Below are 27,588 nucleotides of genomic sequence, written 5' to 3' on the forward strand. Positions count from 1 at the left end.
ACTTCAACAATATTCCATAATGAGATTTCCTTTTCATACCAGCAATCATTTTGCAAGAGTAGGCGTCAAATTTTTCAAATGGTGGATATCTCATTAAGGAACAAGCCTCTTCATTTACACATCAGCTCTTTATGCGAATGATCCCAGTGCGCATTTCTGTCTTTGAATACCTTATGAAGATGTGATGGGATTGTTCTGATGAAGTGGATAGATCCCTTTAGTATTGCCAGACTTGCTCTGGAGAGTGCTAACAGACAAGGCAATCTACGGCTGCGGAGATTGGCCGACGACGCCCGGCAGTCTCAGGCGACTGATAAAATCCGCCACAGTGTGAAGCCCATCGAACCACCAGCACCATCCGCTAGTGCTCCTGTCCCTCTGGTCCACCAGCCAGTCTCTCACTCTTAACCGCAGGGCTTCCATATGGGCACCTATTATGGCTGCCGCTTAATTACCTATCAAAAAAACATCTTGCTGCACTTGAGGGAAGGCTAGCAGAAGGAGAGAGAGAGAGAGAGAGAGAGAGAGAGAGAGAAACAGAGCAAGCTCAAAAAAAAGGGGGGGGGGTGGGTGAAAGATGGGAAAGTGGGAGTGAGAGATTGATGGAGAAAAAGAGGTAGAGACCGTGCATCTGCGCGATCAATTTGAATAGATGGAGACAGACAGAGGCGGGGAGGAGAAATAGCCTTGCCGGGCAGATGGGGAGAGCAGCGATGTGGCCGGTATTCTTTTTTTTTTTTTTTTTGCGTTTTGTGTTTACAAACACACGCTACCAGCGAGAAAGGGGGAGGGTCTTAGCAAGAGGAGGCTATAAATTACCCGTGATTGATGTTTGCCGCCTCGGAGGACGACAGTTAAAGGCGTGCAGCGTTTGTCGCTAACCCCTGTCACCCCCCCACCCCCACACCCAACACAATACCACGCAATTAGATGTTCCGTCTGCCACGCGGCCCACCCTCACCAGCCATACACCAAAATAATAATCCTTCCCTAACAGCCGGAGCGCTGGTCAGAAGAGCAGCTTTCACTGCAGGGGGCTTGATACACTATCAGCTATTCAATGGCAGTTGAAGACGGCCTCAAGGCGGTGAACCTGTTTTCACCCCCTGCTCTATACAGTAAATGTCAATTTCTATCATTCAGATTCAGGCAATCACATCTACTATATGTCTATGGAATACAGATTTTTCCCCTGTTTTAGTAAGATACAGGCCCTTTTTATTGTTAATAAATAGTCAGACAACTGCCTCAGTGCAGGGCTTCAATCTTCCAGACACTTGTGTATTCCCAGGTTTGACCATTTTCATTTCTGAAGGTAAATGTCACATATCAGTAGCACTAATCCCTTGTGGCTTCACAGCGAATGCTCCATGCATCCCAGAGCTTAAAAATTACCATGGTGCAAAAAATTGTCTGTGTGCCCACCATGTAATCAGAAACTCAATCAATCTTTACGCGTCTGAAAATAGAACTAGGAAATGGAAAGGCTTCTTTTGTGCTCGTATATTTTATATGTTCAAGGTGTTATCCACTGCGTGGCTGTCTTACTGAGCTGAACTAAAACATGACAACAAAATTAAACATGTCTGTAGAGAGGAGAGGAGTGAGTGGACAGCATGGTTATTAGAGGTAGTTGAAACTAAAAGTAAGACTAAAACTAGGCATGAAATGCGAATGAAATAAAAATAAGAGCAAAAGTGTGAAAAACTGAAACTAGGCCAAAGCACTAATGTCTGCCTCCAATAATAACTGAAACATCAAGCATTGTTTTCAGTGTCAGTCTTTTGATCTTGCCATTATGAGAGCAAAGTATAGAAGAGAGCAATCTAAAAAATTAAGACCCGCAGGTTATATACTGAAATGAACATCCCAAGGCAAATCTGTCATGTATTTACGTTATTTTTTTTTTTAGTATTTGACATATTAAATAGCTATTTAGTCATTTTTATTCACCCTTGGCTGTCAGAACACTGATTCCTTGTGGGCTCATAGCAAATGTGATATGGTGTGCTTTTGTTTTGTTTTTCTTTATATTTTATTATTTAAACCTTAAATAGATACTTCAGGTCTATTCTATTCTGCCCTGATGTGTCAACATACTAATTTCTTGTAGATGCATGGTCAATGTCGTGTTTCTTATAAATTGTCTTGGTGTAACGTAATAAACCACATTTGCACGCATGCAAACACACTTTACATAAACGGGGAACACAATAAAATGAAAATATAAACTAATTCTATGGTGAATATGCCTTGGACTTTTTGGATGTGCCCTTAAGCATTTCATTGTTTTTCTACTTATCAAACTAATGCCATCCTTGTATCTAGGCATCCCATCTGAAAATTTTAATGCTGGTAGAGAGGAACAGAGCCTGAAACAGCGGGCAGCCAGGTAAAATGGTAGGGATTCAATTATACAATAGTTATACAAGAGTCTAAAGCTACAGTCTGGACCCAAACTCTCTGTGGTCCTGGCAATGTAATTAGCCTTAAGCACTAGTTACCCCATGGTCACCAGTCAAATAGTCTGCGTGCACAATTATTATTGAAGATTGAGTCCACAATTATTTTGGATATTGTGTGAAAAGTTTCAAGCCCAAACTGCCTTTGGAAAGTTGCTTTTCAGGAAGATACAATATAAAGTGTGAGTGGCCTAGAATATTTTCAAAAGCAGCCCTTTCAAATACCTGCAAATACTGTACCTGTGTACAATGTGGGCAGAAAGCTGTCAGACCCCAGGTGAAATGACAAAGGATATAATGGCACTTGTTTGTGGGGGAGTTGAGGCTCTTTTATTGGCTGGCCTTTGTCATGTAGTTGTCATCTGGGATACACATGCATCCAAAAGAAAAAATGAAATCCCAAAGCCAGTTTTTTGGTCACCTGGAAGGTATAGTTCTTTGGACTGCAGCGGAAATATAACAAAATGAGTTTTATATGTTTTACTTTGAAGTGTTGAGTCATTGTACATATTAAATCAATATTCATATTGTCTCTTGTAGCTCGAAGCTGCCCTGCACAACCCTGTTCATTGTGCCTTGCTGGGCTTCTCTGCAGCGAGCACGTCTTTACCTCAAGGCTACCTCTGGGTAAGTAATGTGCTGCACACACACACACACACACACACACACACACTCAATTGAATACCAAATAATAACTGAAACAAATGACAAGGCAAAATAATGTATATTTTGCAGTAATTGATCATTCTAGCTTTTAACATGATTACCATGACCCGTTTAATTCTAATGTCCTTTCTACATTCGACACTCATTCATAAAAAAAACACATCTCAAGGCTAAGAATGGAACATGCACCATTTTTCTCTGTGAAAATGTTGCTAGGAAACTGTGAATTAATACAGTATAAAGGGTAGTGGAAGGTAACAACTACAGAGAGTTTTGTGATGAGTGGGGCAAATTGCGGCGACAGACTATCACATCACAATCCCTGGACTTTAGGGAATTTAGCTGGATTTAGAAAGAGGGGGGAATTTCAGTGGGGAAAAAAAAGAATCTGCTGTTAATCTTTAAGTTTCAATTTTTATACCCCATCCTTTTTTTTTGGAGAAGGTGGGCAATTTATCAGGTAATCCTCTTTAGACCTAAGAAAGGTAGCTAAATCAAGTGTAGGCCCTCCAGGACACAGAGTCCCGCTCCGTGTCTCGGAGTTAATTGTTTTTTGTTTTTTTTTGGTGCTATTCTAAAGAGGACTGGGCCCTCGCTCTGATGGTGAAAAGGAGATACGGTAGAGCTGGCATTTAGAGCACAATGATATCAGTGTGCGAAGGAGGCTGGGCTGTTTCACCATGAAGTCCTTTTAGAGCACGTACCATTATACCGCCGCCTGACCTTGTCCTCCCACACCAGTTTCAGGAACAAAGGTGGATTGTACACATGCTGCTGCAGTGGTATGTGTTACACTGACCATGATAGAGGATGTGTCGTGTCAACTGAATGAAGGCTATTGTGAAGTGTAGAGTTAAAGGTTTAAATTCCTTTACAGCTGTTGTTTGTGTCACAATTGATGTGTTTGTTTTTCCACTCATTTTCAAAGCATACACTGCAAACAATCTCTATGTTAACAAGTCATTTAGTCTGTCACTGAGTCCTAAAATTGTAATTTTCTTAAAACAATTGAAAAAATCTACCAAAGGGGTTAGATAATTTCACTTGCTTCCAATGCAAATCAACTTGTTTCAAGAATTTTGTAGAATCAAGTTTCATTTTCTTGATAGTAGTGCAGTGATCTGACACTAAATTCTAGAAAATTCCTGAAACAATTGAAACTGCTTTGGAAAGTAGAGTTACCTCAGTCAATGGCAGCATTTTTCTCTCTCTCTTTTAAGATTTAGATAATTTTTAAGATCTATTTAAGATTTGAAGGCTGAATATGAGAGTAAACGTCTTGTTAAAATACAGCAACATGACCCTGATAGTATTCTTTTGATGATGATAATTTTCAAGAAGTTAGTTTGCCTTATTCATAAAAACAAACAAACAAAACAGCGTGGATACTGATGTTTACCTCTGATTCTCGTGGGTGGTTAAAGGAATAGTTCACCCAAAAATGAAAATTCTCACGTTTGGTAGTCCACATAACACAAAGGGAGGTTGCCAGCACACCTCCGTAGCAGCCTCCTCCAAAACAACTGAAGTCAATGGGGTCCGGTTCTTTAGAGTTCCAAAAAGGGCAAAAAAAAATAAAAAATACTCGTAACAGGTTGTGTGGCAAAATCCAAGTCTTTTGAAGCCAAATGATCACACAGTGAGTGGAAAATACAGATATTTACACCATTATTTAGCGCAAATCTTCACTACATTCACGCTTGCACACACCCAGACCTCACATGTTCACGCTCTTTTTGGGTGAACTATTTCTTTAACATTGAAGGTTTACCATTCATCAACTCATATGGAGCTGTCCTCAATAAACAAGGAAAATGCTCTACTGCGTTGAAATATAACATGTAATATGATTGCATTTTTGCATGCGGGAACATACAAAATATATAAATATATATTACCCAACAAACATGTTGGGTAATATGTTGGGTAATATGTTGGTACACTATTTCAATGCATGTCAATAATCTGAATATTTCAGTCTGCCAAACAGCCCAAGGAATTTGGGTTCTACTGTAGTTATACTGTATGCTACTTGTAAGGAAGTCTCAATTTGGGAAGTCTTTCAGTCAAGAGACTAGATAAACAAAGGAATTTTCAAGAGAACTGATCATGAATGAAATTTAACCCATAAGAGTGAATTTACTTAGCAATGCATTCATGCTCACTCATTCTCAAAACCAACCGCGATCCACAAGTGCCAAACACTGGCCTTCTTCCGGCACTGTCGATGTTTCATACTGTGCAATGTGTCACCAAAGCAGAAACTTTTAGCTCTGTTGAAATGATACTAGTGAAGGCCTGTGGATCCAGCAAGGATAGCCTAAATAAGTGGCTAAGCGTTCCCACCCCCAGTTGGTTCTACCTCCCTGGCAGCCTTGTCAAATAAGGGATGACACTAATCATGTTAAAGTGAGATGGGCTACGGGGATTTCTGTGGGCTTTGATCAGAGTAATGACATTGTTTCTAATCAGCCTGATACCCCAGTGTTTCCCTGTTTGCCTTCACCTTCCTTGTCCTACTTTCCCCAACATCCTATTTCTAATTTTAAGATAAAGTCTCCATTAACTCTTCCATCATGTCTCTTCTTATACACACATTCAGGAAGCGAACGTTCATAGTTTGTGTCAGTGACAGAGAACTGGAAATGCTCTCGTTTCAGAGTAAATCAACAGTCTGGTGACCCGTGGTTTTGGCTCCTCGATGTGGCAAATACAATTGAGCGGAGCCTACTACCATGCCCATTCTCCCATGGTTCCTCACTTCGTCCAGACCGATCTAATTAATGCTGGCAGAGCATTTACTGTTGGGGAAGTTTTTGCTTCTTCCTGGCAGAGAAGAGGAATCTGTCCAGGGCACGGCTCCAGATATCTATTCCTCTAAATAAGTAGTGATGACTTTGTCAGGGCACAGTAATTTCAGTGGATATCTGGGGAAATTGGATCGAAAAGAGGAAGAGAAAGCGTTTGGTGATAGTGGTAGCGGTGGTGGTGATGGTGGTGTGTTTGTGTGTGTGTGGGGCAGATGGACGTGTGAATGTGTAAATGGTGGAGGAGTGTGGGTGAGGGGGCCTTGCCTCTGGCTATGGTTACACAGAGTCACTTGAAGCAGTGTTTTTTGGGCTCCTTGCTGCAAGATAAGCCTTCCCTATCTTCTTTTCTCCCTGTGCAACAGACCATTATTTGTTCTGGCTCATTCTCCAGAGCCCACGGGATCGCTCCTGTCCAGATTCTGCACGCTGATACAAATCAAACAAATGATTGCATGCAAATAAGGGTGAGTGTGGAGGAGAAGAGCTAAAGACTATATTTAGCTCATGTCACATTCACACACTGTGATTCATACAGAGAATAAATCTTCGGTGTCTAGCGAGCAGCCGTGGTTCTTCTAGGAGAAGGACATTGCATTTTCGGCTGGACATCCACCTAGGCCTCACGCCGGAGTAATGAATGGAATCATATTGAATACCCGCACGGACACTTTAATTGCTCGGAAATGGTAGCAACTCAAGCCTAATTGAAATTGCATCAGAGATCCGTTCAGGGGCTCCTGCTGTCTACGTTTTCTCTGCATTAGCATTGACAGTCTTGACACAAAGGCCAATATAAATGTGGTACATAGAAAATCAAGCCTCTCTTCAGGCAGGCACTCAGCCTCACTGCTGTTGGGTGTGGATCCCCTGGGACGCTTGTTATGATTGCCAGACCTTTTTTTGATGATATCTAAGGTTAGCTTTTTGCTTGTTAGGAAGTTTTTTCGGGGGGCTTCTGCTCTCTACAAAAAGGGACAGATATCAGTACCGTTCTCAGTGTGTTTATCGGCGACAGCAAATTGAGCCACTGAAAGCTTCCGGGGTATTTTGTTGCAATAGCTCTATTTGTACCCTCTTGTTCGACTCTTCCTTGATACCGCGTACAGCATCTTCAAGTGTTTAGGTTGACCTTGGACACGTTCATTTCAGATGTCAGTTCTTTCATTGGAAATGATTTTGTCATTTTATCATGCACTGACTCCAGCAATAGATCAATCACTAACTTGCAGAAAACCCTCATTGTCAAGCAACGCAGATCCTTTCAAAAACTTCCTCGAGTCTCTCTGTTCTTTGCTGATGAAAAGATCTCAGAGTTTTAAGAATTGTTTGATGTTCTAGAGATGACATTGTGAATCCATTACAGACTGCGGTTTAAGATTCTGAGTGATATCCTAAAAAGTGGGGAGGACTACAAAAGACAAGGTTTGAAAGGATATTTGATTTCAACTTTGTTGAAATCTAAATTGCTGACAGGTAGAGAATGTTGGACTGAAGACACATTATCCCCTGGCCTCTACAATTTGATTAAGACTGTGAACACACATTGCAAGCATGATCTCAGAGAGATTGGCCAGGCTTCGCTCTCTGCTCTTCCTATCTTCTTCTGTTTCAACAGCATAGTTTATTGCCTGCAGTGTGATGATTCAATCTATTGATCCAACTTAACATGGGATCTTGACCCTTTTCAACCATGTTTTTTCTCCCTGCAGGTGGCTGGTGGAGGAGATGGCTCTCAGGGGCAGCTAGAGATATTTTCCCTGAACAGGCCCACACCACGGGCTGTAAAGAGCCTGCAGGTGGGCTCTCCTGTCCGTTGTCTGGAATACGTGCCAGAGCCTTCTCCCTCTGACGAGGTGGAGGCTGGACTTCACAGGACTCCCTCAGGGATCGGCAACACCATTTGTGTTGGACTAGATGATGGGAGGTGAGACTCAGAAATTACAGGGAGCAACGGATACAGGACGCTTGAGAGCAATAAGCATTAGTGTTTAAGACAAATTATGAAATGATGACAAACGAGGACAAATTGACATATAATTCTAAGTCTTTGAAACTTCTGTCGTTCATGCAAAATTATGTCCTGTATTATCTTCTGTTACGCTCCCCTGAGATTTCTAGCAGTATAGATAAGAAATCAGAGTTGATACCCCAATACTCCATCAGTACTACTATTGCTTCTAAGATCAGTGTTTCATTTTCAAATCCAATATATTTTCTGATCTGTATTGTGAATAATGGAGGATAAGTTTAATCTCAGTCTCTGTCACAGTCGGAGTGAATGAATTATTTTTTACCAGAGAGAGAAAACGGCACACTTGCATTCCAGATTTACCCATGATATTGCCAATTTGCTGTTCTCTTTTTTTGTGTTTGGTCATTTGTATGGAAACTCAAATCAAAAGAGATGTCTGCAGTTTGTTTATGCTGACTCATTCGCCTCGTTTCTTAAGTGCCTGTCCAGGGAAAAAGAGAAAAGACATACAGTGCAATGAAATACAATTTCAGCATTTTAGCACACACAAAAGACTGTCAACTCCGATGCTACTTAACATTTTCTTTTGAGGCGGAGAAAAAACAAAACAAGGGTGTGCATTTGTCATTCTGAAGAAGACAATAAAACACAGCAAAGTTCAGATGGCATTTCAAACATGAGAAAGACAGAGTGGTTGCACATACACAATGCTTTGCTCCAAAGTGCACTGTTAAATCAAACTGCATAAAAACGAGGTACTCTGTCATTTCAAATGACACTCATTTATCATGTCGGCTTCTGCTGCTTTTGTTCCTCCAGCGTTCTGGTCTACGGCAGTGTGGACACTGCAGCACAATGCTTGTTGACCCTCCATAACCCCGAGGGCTGCCCTGCCCTGTGCCTGAAACACTCCCCTCGCTTCCTGTTTGCAGGCCTAAGGAATGGGACCATTATGGTGTACGGACGAAATAATGGAGGTAAGGGCCTTCCAAGGTCACTCATATTTGTGGAGTGATGTGCGCCATCAACTAGAGCTGAACATTTAATAAAAAATAAATAAATAAATAAAAATCACAATATGAACTTCTGCAATTTCCAAATCCCAGAGGCTACTAAGAGCTGTACTTAATTGCTTAAGAGATGGGGGCAACCAAAATGGATTTCTAAATAAGTTGTTTTAGTGCTGCGGCTAATATTTGGTCCAGGAATAAAGTACAATATTGGTGAAAACATTTTATCATTTTCAAACTCCAAAATCCTGCACTCAGTAAATCCTGCACACTGACATCAATATTTTTTTTTTCTTTTATAAAAATAACATTTCTTCAGGGTTAGAAAAAATGTAAAAAATGTAAAATGTGTATTACAGGAAAAAACTTTTTAAGTCTTTTAGTTTAAATCGCAGTAAATCGCAATATTCTGTCAAATAATCCCAATTAGAGTTTACCATGTACTGTCTTATCACAGTGGCGGCTGGTGCATCCTCTCCGGGTGGGAAGGTGGGGCAGTGCCAAATGCTATTCTACGATAATAAATTATCACCATTAGCAATACTATATTTAGATTATCATATAGTAGGTGTACTGTTGAGGCTAGCTCCCTGTTCTGCTGAACAATACAGCTCCAACACAAAACAAAGTAATAAGATAACACTACCCCAAGCTCCCAATTGACCCAAGTGATGGGTGCAACCTTTCTCCTAGCATCTTTTTTGGGACGTTTATCCCTGTAGTTTTTCCATTAAAAATTCTAGAGAACTGGGGAGCTTTGAATGGCTGTAATCAACTTGTCACTCATTTTGCACTTACCAGGCAGAGCTATTGATCTGAGAACAAAATCACATCAGTAGGGAAACAAGGAAGCACACAAATGGGATTGGCTGTTCCAAATTTTCTCTGCAGACAAGCCTTATTACCTCCGCCAAGGAGGTTTCCACCCACATCTGTGTGTTTGTCCGTCCGTCCGTCTGTTAGCAGGATATCTCAAAAAGTTGGGCATGGGGTATGAAGGTTGGTTATGGGCCAAGGAAGAACTGATTAATTTTTTATGCTTATTGGCCAAAAGGAGGCGTGGTCTTCCACAAAAAGGTGAATTTTTTTTTTTGCATTTCAGAACAGATTCATATACTATTACAGCTTTGACAAAAGGTTGTGCAGGGAAGAAGCACTAGGCCATATTCTTACGTTTTTTGTAATGTCTGTGTGAAGCCTTGCGGGGTGTTGTCAGACATGGCGGCGGTCTGTGCTCTGCTGAGCACATTTTCTAGTTTGTCAATGTTTCCATATGTGTAAAATGTTGAAATATGATGAAATACTGAGACACAACTTATTCAAAACTCAAAATATGTGTAAGTGTTTGTAAAGACTCAAAATTGCTTGTAATAAATGAGGCCTATCATTTTAAGTGTGTGTATCTCAGCATATGCCACAATATTCTCATTCCCTGAGAAAAGCACAATTATAGAGGAGGAATATATTAATTTCACATCAGATTACATTGCTAATGCTCTTACAAATATTAGCCAGTAATTGATATGAGGTCACCTAATAATTTCTTATCCCTTATGCTTTTGAAGGAGTATGTCAGTCATTGTTGTCTCTTACATGAGATGCTACACTGCAACGGATTGATTTTCTTATTACCGATTAGTAATGGGGCTTGATCAGTAACAAAAACGCTTTTGTCTTGTTTTTTTTTTTTGTTTTTTGTTTTTTTCAGAGTGTAATCCAGTCAAATTAATAGTGCAAATGAGTTTTATTGTTTCCTTGTCCTAATTTGTACTATGAACTAGGAAGCGGCTCCATAGCAAATACCTATGGCTTTGTGTTCATCGGTGAATGCTTCACTAAGTGTGTGAGAAATATAATTTTTGTCAACATCCATTCGGCTTGTAGCACAAGTGTTATATGCCATGCGTGATAGCATTTTCACCTAACCCATTTTGAGAATGAGAGCACTTGCAAAAGCATATTAATTTTGAACTACCTTTCAAACCATTACCTTAGGAACACTTTTTTACTTCCCCGTGCCTAGTGATTCTCACACCCACTATGAGTATGAAAATAACACTTCACCATGTGGTGGATGGCATGCCGTGTTTAGTCAGGCGTCGCACAAGGCCAGGGGGGCTTAACACCATCTCAGCAGTGATTCGCAGTCTTCACAGCCAGCGGGAGTACAATAGCTCTATCACCGGGTGCTTCTTACCTGGCTACAGTATGTCAATGTGCCTGCCTTCCTCCTGTGCTCCTCTCTCCTCCCAAGCAGAAAGGATGATTAATTACACCAGGCTGCTGCATGCCGATTAAATATTACTATTCATGCTATGTATATAAAAAAGGACAGGGGAAAAGCTCTGGAGGGTGCCTGGCAATGTTTGTGGATTCGGCACAACTGTTAAAGATTTATGCCCTTGACTAGTGCACTACTGTCTAAAAACAAGTCTGCAGGAGCCAGAAAATGCCAAGGCTTCACTTGAGACTTATATCAAAAGACATATGAATACGCAACACGCTGTTGCTTAGCGAAGAATGTGCTTTCCCGGCTCTCCTCGCCGAGACGTGCACTTAGACTTGCACGTCACAGATCATGTTAACTCATGTTGAAAATATTTTGCAAGGCTCTGAGCAGAGAAGTTTGGTGTGACTCTGTGTTGGAGAGGGAGAAGCATTGGCGTGGCCTTAGTTGGTGTGAGGGCCGGAGGGACATTTATAAGAGTGAATTTTGAAAAGGTGGAAAAATGACCTTTAGAACATGCCAAGCAATTAACCTGTGGGAGTCAGAAGGCATTGTAAAGCTATTCTGCTATGAAAGGCAGAAATAAACAACTCAAAATGTTAATTAAATGGCTGGGTGCACTCCCTTCTCTAATTTTGCTTCATTAACGCACAGCAAAGGAAATGCTTATGTAATTCGCTTTATAATTCGCTTCCATGGTAGCTGCAACGTGTGCCCCGTGATTAAAACTCAAAGGAAAAAGGTCTGCTTCATTTTCACACTGATGAAGCAAAAAAAAAAAAAGAAAAAAATGAACTGGCGATAAAGAAGTTGGAAAGCGGATTAAAATGTACTCCAGACTTATTAGCATGTAGGTGGCAAGGGTGCATTATGTGTGGAGTTTCCAAGGGAGGTCCGGAAGTCTTATTCAGTCAACCTACGGTTCAAAATCTCCGACATGCATGTGTTTTTATGAGAGAGAAAGAAAGAGTCTCCACTGGGAGCCTTTCTATTGATACTTTAATAATTGCTCAACGGTGTTGAACTGCTTAAAGAGTATTTTTCAAGCAAACACGGGGTAACTTGCTGTGGTATAAGTGGAGGGAATTTAATTTAATTGCCTAGCTCAATGTGACAGCTGCTGAATCAGTGCTCAGATGGAAGTTTATAAGTGGCTCATGTGTTCACAACTTATTCATATGACTATAGCTGTGATAATAGCCTGTGATTTATGGGTTGTTTCCACAAATCATTGTTGTTTTCCTGGTCTTAGATTTAAGAAATTTTACTTTTTCTGTTCACTTTTTTCAGGGGATCTGTGGGACCCGGACTCCTGCAGATCTGTGAGTGTGGGTTCAGAGCCGGTGCGGACTCTGCTGGTGCTGGAGGACTCAGTATGGGCAAGCTGCGGCAACTCGGTCACAGTCATCGACGTCTCCAGCCTCACCACTCAGGTAACACATCTAACTATACAAATATTCAATCAATGGCATCGGTGGCAATCTATGGCAGTATACCTTGTGACTATAAAATGAACATGCAATGATTTTTCATCAGTAGTAAGAGCAGTTGTAACATTTTGAATTTAATCGTGAATACTAAATAGGAAAATTGCTTATATATGGACAAATTCTCACAAAAGTATAGTGGGAAATTCATTCTTAATTGTAAAACGGGAAATAATTAGTAGCAATGGAGAGAACTTTTAGTGGATTGAAAATTACAGAAATGACTATAGGAGTGTCAAAATAGTGACAATATACTTATTAACTTAAAATAGCTATAATGCAATAATATTTTGTTTTTTTTCCTAAGCAACTTCACCAATTTCGCAGAATTTTTTTATCAAGCTTAAGAAGTATATCAATTCAGATTTGTTTGTTTAGGGGTGTCAACCAATCAAATGATAAGCTTTCATCAAACACACATCAAACACATAAAACACATATAGGTTGATGTCATCCCTAGCTGCAAAGTCAGCTCCACCCCCTTCTCAGCTGAGAAATATTCCCAGTCTTTACTAAAACATGGTTTGAGAACTTTAATGGATGGGTTGTAAAACTGGGAATAAAACTGCTAGACAGGATTTTTTTGCAGCATTTGAGGAAAATTTCCTCTCCTTCCATTTTCTGAGAAGATTTATGCACACAGCCGGAGAGAGCCACCATTCTAATCTGTGATGTCATCAAGATTTACAGCCTGGAGCCGCTCCATGGACAACGAATAGAAAGCTTTGTAGATTCGTTGAATGTTTGCTGGGGCTCTTACACACAAATAAGCTTCATTTTGTTGTAGCGCTCTGAGTTATGACGCTGAAATACGCACCGTTATCTCCAGAAAATCATCCTGGGCGCTGTCACAGTCATGCTTTCCATTTTTGCGAAGTCATTCTCAAAGATGTTCATCTGTACTGTACAGTATGTCATTAGAGGTTTATAGGGGGCTGTGGTAGACAACAGTGAATGATAGAAACCAAACTCTCCAAGGTAATTTTAATACAGTATGCAGATGCTGAACTGCAAGCCATTACCATTTAATTATGGCTCCCAGGAGTGAGCATGCGTAGCTGTATGAAAGGGAAGCAGGGCTTTGTCGAAAAAGACCATGTGAGTTCAGCAAACCCTCTCTTTTTTTTTTTTTTTTTTAAAGATTTATTTTTGGCATTTTATGCTTTATTTGAGAGATATAGTGAGAGAGAGACAGGAAGGGGGGGGGACATGCAGCAAAGGACCACGGGTCGGATTCGAACCCGGGTCGCTGCGGGAAGGCCTGAGCCAAATGGTACGCGCCCTACTCGAGCCACCAGGGCGCCCCGCAAACTCTCTCTTTTAACCTCATTTGCCAGATCATGTGAACTTACTGTACATTTTCTATGTAAATACACAGTACTTTTTCATGAAATGCCAAGAATAAGGAAGGTGACAATGTGCAACCTTTATTTAACCACTTATTCCCATTGAGATTACAAATCTCCTTTTCAAGAGAGAGCTTTCCAAGGATTTATGAAAATATGGAAGTTGGAAGCAAATATAGAAGCTACAGATACTGTAAACAACATGCAAGTTAAAATCACATTGAGGTAAATACAAAATCAAAATTCGTTTGTGAGTGTCACTCAAAAGCTACAGTAGTAGTCCAATAGCTGATCAGAAGAAGCAGGTGACAAATGTAAATAGATTAATTCAATACCATGTACATTACTCCAATATAGTCTGTGGTGCGCAGACCAATTTTGTCAATAGAAAAATCACAGGTTGGCACTTAACAATGGCAAATATTTGTTGACAAATGAATTACAAGTGAATTAAATATGAGTTAAACTAATATATACGAGTGCAGACCTGTGTTTTGTCTAAATAGATATTGGCTGAAGAAAACACAGACAGATCCTTACTGAGTCTGCGGCAAGATCCGTATGATCAGAAGCGGGTTTAGCAGACGTCTCCCTATCTTCCTTCACCTTCTTTCCCCCGCCAGCCCTCCAGAGACAGGGGCTTAATCAGCTGAGTGGCCACGCAGTGAAAGCACAGTTCTGGTTCACTGTGTCTCCCACAGAGCTTAACAGGTCAGCTCCGGTTACTCCTTTGCTAACCTTGTCTTCCTCACTAATGTGGACTCAAGAGATCTGACTTCACAAGTTCCACGGTGCATATCCAGGATCTAGGAAGCCATACTTGGCACCTGGAGGAAGCGATATGACTTGGAGCAAGGCTACAGGGTCATCAACTCCAACTCGCTCCACTTCTTTCCATTGTTGTTCCCCAAGGATGCTCACCACTTTCAGTCAGTTTTGCTGCACTTTTGAATCATTTATCCGTGACTTTGCTGGACACTCTAGCCCTTCTCTGTTGACACCATTGATTCCTGCACCGTGCTGCTGGATAAACGGCTCCATGGTCAGTGCCTTTATCAGTGCAGTATGTATAATATCATAATATAACCCCTAACTTCCTCAAAGTCGAACTTGCCCAAAATAGAAATGCAGTCAAACACGTCACCACATATGAATTTGTGTATACTCATGGTTTTGTATAATGTATTTACACTAAAAATTACAGTGGTGACAAAAACTCAACAACAAGACAACGGCTACGGGGAAAGAGCGACAAAGGCGGATGAGGGAAAATGAGGATTTAGAAGCTGTTTGATCGGACGTAGAGGTGCAGATATTATATATATATATTATGAAATTATTATGAATTATGATATGACTACGAGATATTAGCATGGCGATGTAAACAAAGGAAATGAACTGGAAAAGGAAATGGAGACACCCCTCCACAAGGCAACACAACCAATCACATGATATTTTTGACCAATTGCAGAGGGTCACACAATGGCACCCAGTGTGCGAAGAATTCGACTAGTTCGGCTGGCAAGCCTGTCCGAAGTTAATGCGGTGCTTTGTTGTTTTTCTTTTTGCAAGCGTCTCCTTTTGTCCATACAAACCTGACAAAATTCATTTCCGCAGCAAGTATACCATGGCTTTAAGACAAATGTGTTTTCAGCTGTGTATGTGTGTGTGTGTGTGTGCGCGCGCATGTGTTTTTTGTGTGTTTCTGTGTGCCAATTTCGACATTATAACAGAGAGCCATGAACCGCCCATCAACACTCTATAGAAGTCTGAGTCCCTCCCATGCAACCAAACTTTAACTAAGTAGGACATGCGTGGACACACAGGCTTTGATCAATACTGACTGGCAGGCCTTGTTCCTTCCTCTTCCCATTACTTTCTCTCTCTACCTGCTTTCTCCTATCACTCACTTGTCTCCCTCTCCGGGGCTGTGAGTGTGGATGTGGATTTACCGCTCTCCAAAGGACAGAGACACCTTGTCACCTGACGTAATGAAGGGCTAATGAGTTGTTCAGACCAGCTTTAGTGTTTCGCGGCTTTAGCCTGCGCTGTTATTCCCCACTGCCGGTGGAGGACCGTGGGAGGGAAGCCGCTGTTAGTGTGACACTGCCGAGCGGGGTGTAAAGGGCACATTACCACTGTCACGCTTCACTGACCACCTCATCTCTGTAAGCAACGCTGGACTCAGCCCACTAATACCAGGTTGCTGGTTGGGGGGAACAGTTGTTGCCTATACTTATCCTGTACTTGACACAGCGCAACGGGCGTTCCACATGTTTGGTTTCCATGCCCATAATAAATATCTGGAGAATTCTGTTTCGCAATGTTGGCTTAAGTGTGAGTTGACGTTTATGTGTGTATATATATATATATATGTATGTATTTATATATATATATATATATATATAAAAACACTATAAAAACAAAAAACATTGTCTTTTCTACAAAGGATAAATCAATCATTTCAAAATATTTTCTTTCATGGCCAATTGCACTTTTTGAAATTCCCTTGATTCAGGTGGAGCCCAGTCCAATGAGACCGTTATATACTTTCAGCATCCCAGGATGCCTTCCAGGTGGCTTAAAACATATGGTAGGCAAGATGGCATCCAACAATTACAGTATGTCTGCCAACAATTAGCTGAAAGTCCCTTTTAGAATGACTACGCTTGTTCACATTTCATGTGCTAATTTTGCAGCATATAATATAAGGCTGTGTTTTACTTTCCAAACTTGTCAACTCATTTGAATTGCAGTGGGCTATTGAAGGTGAAATTTTCCTTTTTTTTTATGGGTATCTAATTTTTTTATGGCTGCACTTGAAAAACGAAGAGATGCATTGCATATCCTTTCCCAGGCGGAGCAGGCACCCACTGCTGAGGAGTCAATTAAAAGAGAAAACACATCAAAGGCTTCTTTCCTTTTCCCAATTTCAAACAAAGGAGGACCCACTGGCAAGGGCACACAAACAGGTGGTAATCCCTGTCCGCCGGTGCGCTGGGGGTGGGGTGGGGCGGGGGAGTGCATTCCCATCTCCACTCACTCTCTCTCACTGACTAATTGCCCAGCTCCCGACTCATGCATTGACAGTGATAGGAGCTCCAAGATGTTGCCCAAACCAACCCTTGTCATGCCTTGGACCTCAGGGGCTGCATGTGTTGCCATGATAAGGCTCATTGCACTTTTTCCAGCTACTCATTAAGACTGTATGCCTGAAACTCCCTTTTTTCCATTGTGGTCTTAAAAAGATAGAAGCCAGGGGAATGATGCAAAAAAAAAAGTGTCCTGTGTGTCAGGGACTATAAATTACAGACTTGAGAGGCACAGTTAGACTTTATTTACATAAAAGTTGAGAGAAACGACTGCATGCGAGATTCAGGCTTCTACTGACCTCATCATGATGACATGATCATTACAATTATCTGGTAATGTTTTGTTATGAATGAACAACATTTAACCAACTGTCACACCAAATAAAAAGCTGTGTCACTGCAATGTGCACTTTGTGTGCCATGCTGAAGCACAGCACAGTCGACACAGTCATGACTTGTGTTTTATGTCTATCAATGTGTTTCCCCTATTGCCCTGCTTCATAATTATATAATTTTTATCCATTTATATAACAAAGTTTTCTTTATTTCTTTCTCTCTCTCTTTTTCTTTCTTACTTTCTTTCTTTATTTCTTTCTCTCAGAAAGAAATAAAGCATTCAGACTATTGAATGCTTGTTTCTTTTGATGACTCTATAGGTTCAAGGAAAGTGACTGCATGCATGTTTAATTAATGAAATGGAATGGTAGTACACAAAAGGTCTGATACTGCTAAAATCCCTGCAGAAGATTAAACTTTTTCTCTACAGAGAGAGCAATTAAAACACATTTATGGCAAGCGGGCTGAAGTGAGAAGGCCAAAATAAAATTGCACTCGGGCCACAGTGGTAGAAATCCAGATCTCCACAGATTATGTGGAGCAAAATCCAAAATAATATACCTCTTTCTCGTTTAAAAGGCCAGATTGAGATACCAGAGAGATAACCTTTCCGTTTTGGTTGCATTTATTTTTCCATCGTGGAGATAATGTCATTTGTTGATGCTGTGGGTGATTTCACTTTATTGCTATGTTGTCCTATTTTTAACTGTACCAGTATTGCCATCTCCCCACACCCCCACACCCCCCTCTCCGTTCCAGAGGTTTGAAGTGCACCCGGACCCGATGGTGAGCGTAGCACACATGGTACGTGCCGGAGGAGGGGTGTGGATGGCATTTTCCGAAGGCTCCTCCATTCGTCTCTTTCACACCGAAACACTGGAGCTTCTGCAGGAAATCAACATCTCAACGCGCTCAGCACTACTGAATCCTGGTAGGCCCACATCACTCTGACATGGTCTTGACCTCTATACCTAGAGGCCAAGTTCTGTGCAGATGGAACACATTGTACAACACTCCTTTTTGTCAGTCCTTCTGCCTTCACTGATTTCAAGTATTTTGTGTAAAAATTGGGGCTGTCAAACAATTACTTTTTAAAATTGTGATTAATCTGTGTTTGTTAAAATTACATGTAAACAAAACTTACATATAAATTACATAAAAACTTACATAAAAAACTTACATAAAAATACTCTAGAAAAGAACACCATGCATTCCCAAAATCCAGTGGAAATTGAGCCTGAACTGTGGACTATCAAAAAACTCACCATTTACAAAAAAGCCTCAATTTATGCCACAAAAACAGAGTCACCAAAAATAAATTATCTAAATTGATACAATAATTTAACATTAAATTAACAATATAACCTTTCTTCTCCATCATATTTACCTGTCTTCACTAACTTTCTGTTTACACAACCACAGGTAGCTAGAAAGCCCAAAAGGGAGAAATTGGGACTCTAAAATGCAGAAATGCAATTAAGATGAATTAATAGATTAGTGTGTTGACCATGCGTTAATGCGGTAATGTTGACAACCCTAGTCAAAATACATCAAATTATTTTAATTACTGACAACATCAAATCAACTGCCTTTTCCAAGTTGTTATGCTGCACAACAAAATGTCATCTGCCTTTCATGCAAATGCCTGCGCCTGACCTGTCATATTAGTGGGGTTGGGGAAGAAAACGTACAGTGCGGCATACATTAGTCCGTTTTTTGGGGTCTTCGTTGTACAAGAGCAACGACAGGGTGCCAATTAAGTGACGAGGATGCTCTCCTCCCCCGAATGGTATTCTGGTCTTGTTCAAGTTGCTCCTTGGGTCCTGCGCTCCAGGGACTGACCTGAATAAGTATCTATCTGAGGACCTTGCAAAGCCATAATAGAGCCACGGGGTGAGAGAGAGGAATTAATAAAAAAGAAATAAAGTCACTGAGGAGCAGTAAAATGCCAGAGTCAAAGATTTTCATTCTGAGGGTTTCCATGGAAACACTCTTGTCTTTCGTTCAACGTCCCTGGTATACTGGTATCATGCCAGTTTTACCCCTTCTTCCTGCATGTAGCTCTCCGTTTTCCTTTTGCTCGCACGTTTTCTTTCCGTTTGAGTTAATCTTTTGCTTTCTGTTTTTTCCCCCCTGCTTTCCCCCCCTCTCACTCCCCTTACTTTTCATCTCATGTGCGCTCTGCTTTAAAATCCTCTCACCCTCGATTCACTTTTTGCTGCAGTCCGTTTAGGATGCCACAGATAGCCCATCACTTCCTGTGTGCCTTCCTTCATGATAAATGAAATATTTATCAGCCAGCCTGACTGTTTTCCCTGTTTTTATTTCCAGGGAACTATGGTAAACAAATTAGATAGCGATGAAGCATACCTAAGTCTGTCTGAGGTGATAGCTACAGTACACGTGACTCAGTGTCAATTTGACTCAAATGTGTCCAGACTCTTGGGCTGTAACCTCTTTCAGCACACATGAAGATCGTTTGGAGCTTGAGCTAGTGGTATAAATGCGCTTGGATTTAGACAATTTTGTCCTTCTGTTGAATCACACCAGACAGAGATTGATGTATTTAGAGCAATACTCAAAGCAATGGTAGCGCTCCATCTCGTCAGAAAAAGTGGGTTCTCTCTTGTGAGTTGGATAGAGAGCAAAGAATAAAGAGAGACGTGAGTGAGAGAGACCAAACTTTTCTCTTGTAGATCAAAGTTTCTTTTTTTGTTTGAGGAGAGACTTTAAGGAGAGCAGGCTCCTGTGGTCATGGTATCTGGAGAAAATAGGTGACCCATAGGTCATTTTCACCCAGCACCAGTACTTCCCCCTTGAAATATGCAGCAGATTTGAGGGAGGGTGGCGGCCTGGGGGCTTCGCCCCGGGGGGAGTTACAGGGGTGAAAAGAAAAGAGTTGCCAGGCTCATGTCTACAGGGTCCACAAAAGGAAAGGGATCTTTGACTTAAGTTGTGATTTGTTGAGCTCACAAGAGAAAAGAGGATCCCCTGACACTCTACAACCATAGACACTGCACATGAAATACTGATAGTTACTACATATCAATGGCCCTCTATTCCCCTAGGTTTCTCCTTGACTTATGCTAGGACATGCAGTAATGATATACTCCCTAATCCTCTCCCCTTAATGTGATTTATGCTCAACAGGGAATTCCAGTTGCAGTAAACAACAGAGAAGTTTCTGAGGCAGAGGAAACTGCTGATCTCTCCTCTACTAATGCCTTTAATAGTTCTATCCTTAGGGTGAAAAAATAATATTCCAAAATAAAGTCCTTAGTGACATATCACAGGGAAACATTTATCTTTGGAGACATCTTCTTTTAAAGGCAAATACCAGCTCCCACGATAAACCCACTGCACACTGCGCAGTGTGTGCATTGCCGCAAAAAACTGGAGGTGCGAGATTGCTCGAGGTTAAGCTATACCTCCTTAATCTCAAGTGCTTTTGTCATTATCCCTCTTTATCACTGTTCTTAAAGACAATGTCTGGCGCCCACATCCTCTGACTTAACTTCAGATTTCATGGTAACCCGAGAGTGGGTGTTCATGAGCATCACTCTCTCACTTAAGCTGTCTAACCAAAGTACAAATAGACACAGTGGCTATGTGAGCAGGCGGCTGACATTTTTAAGACGGAGCTCTTTGCGCAGGCTTCTTACTCACGGCTGTGACCCTCCAAGGTCTCCACCTTAATGTCTCTGCTGTCTATATGCTTAACATGCGCCTCAGCTCCGCCTCGACTTCACCTCCTCTTCCACGCACGGCCCAGCTAGTCCGCCATTATCTCCCAACTTGGGATGTTTCATCTGTGCACAGAGAGATGAATGAATTAACAACACTCTTGAGCCACTCAGGCGAATCGCACGTCATAATCTGAGCATGACACAGAACAACCATGCAAATAGCTCCACGTGTAAATGAGCATTCTGTTCGTCGTGATCACATGACTGTTGGTGTAATTCAATTATGGTTGCCATGGATATTATTGTAAATGGTGCTATAGATAACTAGGCCACGACGGGAGCCAAGAGCTGAGGGACCACAAAAGGAATGCAAAAATAAACCCATAACAAACATTGTTTTTCGGTTCTTTGTTAACTGGAAACAAAGGATCTGCATCTATAATGAGAATGTGCAATTACCCTTTCGTCGTCAGTAATGCGGCGCTAGAGAAACAGAACTTGCACTGGACATCTTCACAGTACAGTATACGTATGTTGACTTTTGACTCTTATATAGACGATTACAGAAGGTGAAGAACACAAGCAGGCTGTGTTACAAGGAAGTAATTGCACAATTCCAGCCAAAGGATTATCTATATACTCCAGAAGCTGGACATGAATCACCCTTAATTACTTACTCAGTCACATTAACAGAGAATACAGACAGTCTCAATAAGGACTAATACCAATTTGCTATATCTCATTGGATTATCTAACTATGGACGTGGATAAATAAATAAATGCATCACCTTTTATTTTTTCAAGTTACTCGTATCAGCAGGTGTGCTTCATACCTCTGCGAATTCATAACATGATTTGTGGGTTCAAATGCGCAGCTCTGTCATTTTATTCTTTTAATGATAACAAGTCTATTTCCAGCTTCATGCATCTATGATAGCTTTCCTTTCAAGTAGGTCAGCAGCAAATAGGCAAATCCATTTTCTCCTAATCTTATTTAACCCAAACCCCTGGGTGGCTCTGCTGAGGTTATGTGCTTGGGTAAAGTTTGTCAAATATGAGTTGATCAGTTTAAACGTTACCCAAAGCTACACAAACACTGGTAACCAACAATAAAAGTACAAACATGCTGCTGTTAGTTTTTTCATGATGCAAGAGTTGAACAGTTCATTTCCAAACACTATATAACCATTTTGTAGTTCATCATTCAATATCTCTTAAATACAAGGGATCGAGACTGTAAAAGTCTTATCATTTTGTCAGCTTATCTAGCATCCTTTAAAAGGTACAATAATCTGTTGTAATTTTGTATTATCTTTCACTCTGTAACAGAAGGGTTTAACAAAGGGCAGATATCTCATTTTGGAACAAAACTTTTCAATTATGACCCAATGTTTCCTATATTGCAGGTCAAAAGAGCATGCGAGTTACGAGTCTCCTCATTTGCCAGGGGCTGTTATGGGTGGGCACTGCCCAAGGCTTCATCATCACACTTCCAGTTCCCAAACTGGAAGGCATTCCCAAAATAACAGGTATGGATCAGAGGGAGGAGGCTAACAGTGATTGAACAGGCTTTTGAGAGGTCAAATGGAAAGCAAAGAGGTTTTTTCATGATAGAAAATTACTCTGCTCTGCCCATTATTGAGGTCACACTTCACATTTTTCTTCTGGCTGTGTGAATCAGTGCAAATATTACTGGGCTGGCAACACAGAAATCACATATTCTTGCAGGGTAATTTAAAAACTGCCTGGCAGCGTTTTGTTTATTATGCCAAGAAAATAAGGTCTTTAGTGTCCACTTGCATAAACCTTACTTCGTGACCATCTTATTGCAAGCCAGTTGATTAAGATATATATAAATGCACCACAACTTAGCTAGTATTACAGTAATAGTATAATAAATTATTACAATTAACCATTTGAAAATTGACATTATGTAAAATTATTAACCACACTGGTGCAGAGCTGGGTTCAAGTCACTTTTGAATTCACTCAAATCAAACTTGCAACTTGCACAGTATTGAGTCTTCATTCTCAAATATTTCCTTATAGATTGAACCTTTTATGGCAATTTTATTTTTTTAAATCTGAAGAAATCCCCTTCCTGAATTGATTGAACTGACAGTGAATTGACCCCAAACTAGAACTGGTGTCGCATCTGTTTTCTCTCTGCATGAGATTTGAATATTCTGGCTGCCTTTCTCCTGCAGGAAAGGGGATGATCTCTCTAAACGCTCACTGTGGGCCCGTGGACTTTCTGGTGGCCACCACCAGCGCCTTGTCCCCTGAACTGTTGAAGAGGGACTCAGTTGGGGACGGTCCAGACTCGGCCTGCGGAGGGGAGGACCGCAGTGACACTTCCTCTCAGGAATCCCTGCAACAGTCCAGCTCCTTCCAGGGAGAGGGCAGAGGCAAGGGCCGTGGCGTTCTGCTGCAGTACAAGCTGCGCTCCACGTCAGGTTTGCCCGGACGGCCCTTAACAGCGCTGGGTGACGAGGCTTCGGACTCCTCCCTGGAGTCTTTGGAGCACAGCGTGGAGGATGGATCTATCTACGAGCTCAGCGATGACCCAGAAATGTGGGTTCGAGGACGCCCCTGTGAGCGGGACGGGGGGCGCAGGGACAGGGTGACATCTGCAGCAGTCATCTCTGGAGGAAAGGGCTTCCGCAGACTAAAGGAAGGAGTGTCAGCAGGTACTAGTACAAGTGGGGAGAGTTTAGAGAATACTCTTATGGTATGGCAACTCCCATTGACTGTGTGACATGGAATCTATGTGGCAACGCGGCGTGCTGCTTAAACATGTCAGCCCAGCCAAGCCTTGAATCATCTGTTCCATAAATTCAAGGGACTTAACTATGTGATGCGAAGGCGTTGCCACCGTTAGACAGCTCCAGGCTAAGTGGATGATTTAGCCCGTGTGATAAAGAATCTAAGACCCGCTGTTTGCGAGAGGTAATGTCATCCCATAGGTCACTATGAGTGTGCAGGATTGTGTGTCATCATCTTCACCCGCAGCGGCAGAGCCAGCTACAGATTACTTCCATGCGACTGTTTTGTACTGGTTCCCCTCCCTGCCTTAGTTAAGATGGATATGCCTAAATTCAGCCTCATCATTGCTGCCTGAGCTCTCCCACAGATTTTTCTCGCGTAGGACTCCTGTGTGAGCACCAGTGGACAGCATTCCTTTGAGAGTCAGCCTTTGTTGAATCTGCCATGCTCTGCAGAGTTGGAGATGGATGTCTTTTATCTGATCCTGTGGGAGAGATCCCATCTGTTTAGGGCTGAAACGCTGGGAACTACCATAGCATCACAAAGCACATTAGCATTGCTTTATTAGCTAGTCCAGCCTTTCTCTCATTCCCATACAATGTGAACGTACTGTGTCTTCTATTGTGTCTCCAAAATGAACCCGTGCTCTCGAAAAATTAGACTACGATCTAATTTATTCTGTCCTGTTGCAAGTGTTGGGAAACTGATGTTTAGTGTTAGGAAAATATTTGATATTGGTGTTGCTTCTAAGAGCTTCAAATTACCGTGCCTTTGTTGAAGACAGTCCTGTTACTAATAGGTCAGCTGTACAAATTATTCCACTCAACTGTTGCAGTAAAATTAAACTATCTTACTATCTTACTATCCTATCCTATCCTATCCTATCACTAAGCCACAGTGAAAACAAAGGCTATGAGTGGCCAATGCTTTACATTACACAACCTATATTTGGACTAGGCAAATCCTGTCATTAATACTGATTCATTTGAAGGAAAGAAACTCTGAGGCTTTAGAGTGCTATCTTCTTTAACTACTGTACAAGTCAGATATCTCTGTTTCATTATTCACTGTCTCTTCTATCAGCCAGATGAAACAAATGTGCACCCTGGCTTGTTAATACACTACTCGCATTAGCTGGAAACCCCAGTTACACATCAAAAGCCAATATGAATAAAATGATGATGAAATAAAAGCGTTGCAGCCATCCAAGTTGCTATCGGCTGTGTTATGAACAGAGGGAACCTAGCTGAGAGAGACACCAGTGGGTGTGTTTACATGCACATTCATTTTCAATATTATTCAGGATGATTCTGATTTAAAGCTGGCATTTTACAATACCCACGGTAAGCCCATGTCATGCTTATGCCATCTACACTTGTGTTTTACTTCTGACTTCATGGTAATAATTGGTAAATATTTGGAATACTCTGAGAATTTAATGCAAACAGGAATATTCTCTGATCGGGATCTGATAAGAGGATGCTGCATATGATCTTAACCAGCTGGTATGTGGAATACTCTGCATGTAAACGCACTCAATGTGCATGAGGAACAGTTGTATTTTTGTATGTAACTTAGAGAAACATTCTCTGACTCCCTGGTACCATGTCTGTAATATTGTGGGGGTTTTGGTTGTTTGTTTTAACTACATAATTTAACGTTAGTGAAATGTTGGCAGGTTGAGGATGTAGACTAGTGACATTGACATCTTTCTGGCTGACAGGACCAAGTATAAACTTCACAATGCTTTGTTTGTTTAGTGTGTTGACACTTGACAGTAGACCAAGGCTAGGTAAATATCCAACTATGAAGATGTTTTGACACTTAGGGATATAGCATTGACAATTTTCAATAAACAGCATGAGTGAAGTTTACGGTATGATGTTTTTCTACCCCTCTATCTCTACTTGCCCTTTCCACCACACATGGATTCTCCCTTTACCTCTTCATCACAGATGAAGCATAAAGACCATGTTTTTTTTATTTCCCTGAGGCACATTGAGGTTTATTTTTTTCCTTTTCTGCTCCTCCTCACCGCTGAGATTCAAACATGCTGCTGTGGTGATGGAAACTGTCCATGGGTGCTGTCATGCAAATTTAGATCTCACTGTCATGTCGTGTCAGAAATGTATACTCTAATTCATGTGAGAGTCAATGCTGCTGGAGCCACAACACCCTCATGGTCACTATTGAAATCATCCATTCAACTTTAGCCAGAGGATGAGCATGTAGTTGTGCTTGAGTAGGCTTTATGAAATATACATGATCCATTTACAAACGCTGCAGTGTAGACAGCACTATTCAACTGTTTCAGTAGCAACTGAGAGTTAATCTCCAAAGTATTGTGGCCTATGATGGACATTCATTTTCTTTTGCTTACATTGGTTTTGTACAGTGATTTATTAATGCACTGAATATTAATACTCATGAATGGATTCACCATTAATTATCTCGCAGTCCCTTTTGTAAAGAGGACATGATGCAACAAATGAGACTGAAAATAATGTCACTTTGTAACAGTATTGTCGTGTTAGAAGAGACTTGTGTCGGGCACAAATAATGCAATGCAAACCTATATTTAATAATTCATTTGATGTTTAGCATTGGTAAATGTATTGCACTTATGCCAGCACAGGTATGTGGAAACAAAGTACTCATTTTCCTTTGGTACATTAATGATAAATGTCTATAATGTTTCCTGTTGTCTAACAAGTCGATGCTAAATTAAAAACATCTTTAAATCTAAGTTTGAGTTTGATCTTTTTTTATATGACTGATTTTAGAATGATGATGAGGATGGTGGCCGGCGGTGGCTGTGGTGTTTGAGGTATATATCTTGAGGATTATTATGATAATGAGAGCTATTACTCTTTTGCTAGTCCATAACTTACAACACCAAGGATTCCTGTCTTTTATCTATCATTTGGAAATGTTTTTTTTTGTCCTTGGTTATTCAAAATCCAACGACAAATGAGCTTATCTGCGTCTGCTGGGAGCTGAACTTGGCAATGGTGGAAAAAGAACATAAATCCTTTTCTTGAGTAAAAGTAGAAATACCCAGATAGTATAGATAAAAGTCTGATGCAATGCCCCTAAATTTACAACTCAGTGGTGTTCCATCTTCAATACACTAACCTCTAGACATTGCGCTACAGGGGCACATTGTCTAGTTTATTTGCTCCTTATTGCTTCCTGTAGAACTTTGGCTGGCTTGAAGTCAAACAGAGCATGAGCTAAAATCTTTTGATGAACCCTTTCCAATAATTTCATGAGATAATAAAAGTAACTGCGTGTTATTGGTAACTGTTAGAGTCAAAATATAGAGTCGTTTAAAATGACAGCGCGTATGTCAAGTCCAGGTACCTCAAAACTGTACTTTCTATAAATGCAGAGCTTGAGTAAAAGTCCTGAGTTAACTGTTTGCCCCTGGAACTTGGTTTTGTCTTCCCCTTTATGCCTCTGCACCACCTTCCCTCTATGTGGGGTGCCAGCTGCTTATCTCATCGCTGGCACACTGCACTTCTGGGAGATGTGCAAGACCACTACAAGTTAGTTCAAACTGTAGGTGAAAACCCACTGGGGAACTCCAACACCTTTCCCCCCATCTCTCTCTCTCTCTCTCTCTCTCTCTCTCTCTCTAACCCTCTTTCTCTCCACACATATACACACATAGAGAATTCCTCACGGTATACAAATCCACAAATCCATCATAGATTATTTCCCTGTGA

General features: G+C 41.1%; 1 protein-coding gene across 1 annotated transcript in view; it reads left to right on the plus strand.

The window, feature by feature from the left end:
• LOC139648235 (rho guanine nucleotide exchange factor 10-like protein) overlaps window positions 1-26,574 on the plus strand; it is an 80,340-nt gene extending 53,766 nt beyond the window's left edge. The window contains exons 14-21 of the mRNA XM_071524289.1: window positions 3,003-3,089; window positions 7,648-7,862; window positions 8,730-8,887; window positions 12,438-12,580; window positions 14,562-14,566; window positions 18,170-18,339; window positions 22,501-22,623; window positions 23,302-26,574. Coding sequence (XP_071380390.1) covers window positions 3,003-3,089; window positions 7,648-7,862; window positions 8,730-8,887; window positions 12,438-12,580; window positions 14,562-14,566; window positions 18,170-18,339; window positions 22,501-22,623; window positions 23,302-23,852 — 1,452 coding nt within the window. The 3' untranslated portion in view covers window positions 23,853-26,574. The remainder of the gene's footprint in view (window positions 1-3,002; window positions 3,090-7,647; window positions 7,863-8,729; window positions 8,888-12,437; window positions 12,581-14,561; window positions 14,567-18,169; window positions 18,340-22,500; window positions 22,624-23,301) is intronic.
• Window positions 26,575-27,588: the final 1,014 nt, after the last annotated feature.

This window comes from Centroberyx affinis, unplaced genomic scaffold (assembly GCF_046629955.1).
Source record: "Centroberyx affinis isolate AG114_WGS23_722 - 3 ecotype Tasmania unplaced genomic scaffold, CSIRO-AGI_Caff_v1 ptg001173l_1, whole genome shotgun sequence".
Taxonomy (NCBI): domain Eukaryota; kingdom Metazoa; phylum Chordata; class Actinopteri; order Beryciformes; family Berycidae; genus Centroberyx; species Centroberyx affinis.